The sequence below is a fragment of the Aphanomyces astaci genome (genome assembly GCF_000520075.1).
Source record: "Aphanomyces astaci strain APO3 unplaced genomic scaffold supercont1.167, whole genome shotgun sequence".
NCBI classification, from domain to species: Eukaryota; Oomycota; class Saprolegniomycetes; order Saprolegniales; family Verrucalvaceae; genus Aphanomyces; species Aphanomyces astaci.
In genome coordinates, this window is record NW_009798430.1 from 33,617 (window position 1) to 34,761 (window position 1,145).

At 43.9% G+C, this 1,145-nt stretch overlaps 1 protein-coding gene across 1 annotated transcript in view; it reads left to right on the top strand.

Moving 5' to 3' along the window:
* Nucleotides 1–822: 822 nt before the first annotated feature.
* The window catches only part of H257_18467 (hypothetical protein), a gene marked incomplete at its 5' end in the record, with an annotated part of 5,058 nt that continues 4,735 nt past the window's right edge, over nucleotides 823–1,145 (top strand). Inside the window, one exon of the mRNA XM_009847522.1 lies at nucleotides 823–1,092. Within this exon, the coding sequence (XP_009845824.1) occupies nucleotides 823–1,092 (270 nt within the window). The remainder of the gene's footprint in view (nucleotides 1,093–1,145) is intronic.

Genomic DNA, 1,145 nt, shown 5'->3' on the forward strand with positions numbered 1-1,145 from the left:
TATAAGATACCTTTGCCGAAAAGTGTTTAACAGTAAACTGAAGGTGACTATGGTAAAACAAAAATACGATGCATAAGCCATGTTGGAAAAATCACACTATGCTCAGAAATGGTGGGACGGCCAATCACACTGGAAGTAGCATCTTGGTTATCGAGAAATGAATAATTAATTGGCTCGTTCATAATCATTATCCATACTAAGTACAGGTGTCGTCATTTCCCGCAGCCTCCTGTCTCCAAGAGGTAACGAATCCGAACAACATGTGCTTGGTCTCGTTGAATCTTCAATCATTACGTTCTCTTGCCTGTCTCATCCAACAGATGAAGATACATAGTCCCTCGGATGGACGACAAAAAATGGCCTCTGCAAGCGTGTCACCTCATGACACACTTGCAAGGATAATGATTACTTTGCGACTAAACGTGAAAAACAGACTGAACAAAGATACAGCAAGGTAATGCATCAATTATTGACACTGTTTTTTGTCAAGTTTTGGCCATGACTTCAAATTCCAGTAGCTGGAGAACGAGTATTTTAATGCTGATTGCTCTAACATGTTACAAGAGAATATAAAACGCCACCTTTGACGTTTCATTGAGCTACATTTCAGATTTGTATCACAATAAATCATGACCGATCTTTTGGTATGTTCTGTGCCAAGAATTTCATATTTTCTCAAAACTTATTCGCAAAGTAATGGATGTATTATACTAGTGGCGCAGACTGATATACTTGTCTCCAAATGTGATCGCAAAAGAAGTCCACACCGCCCCCCTATACACAGGGCCCCCCAAACCTTGCACTCATTGTTGAATTTTCTTCATGAAGACAATTGCCATTCTCGCGCTTGCCTCTTCGACTGCAGCATTTGCCGCGGGGGATACCGCTGCCTCCGTTCAAGGATTCGCCCCCACGCCGAGCATTCGTACCGGCGGCACGGAAATCTTAGAGGTGTTGGGTCGATTTCCCGAGCTCGTCAAGGAATTCGACGTCAAGAGTAAGGACACCCAAGGCGACAAGGACGTCAATACTGACACCCAAGGCGACAAGGACGTCAGTACTGACACCCAAAGCGGCACGAAAATCTTAGAGGTGTTGGGTCGATTTCCCGATCTCGTCAAGGAATTCGACGTCAAAACTACTGC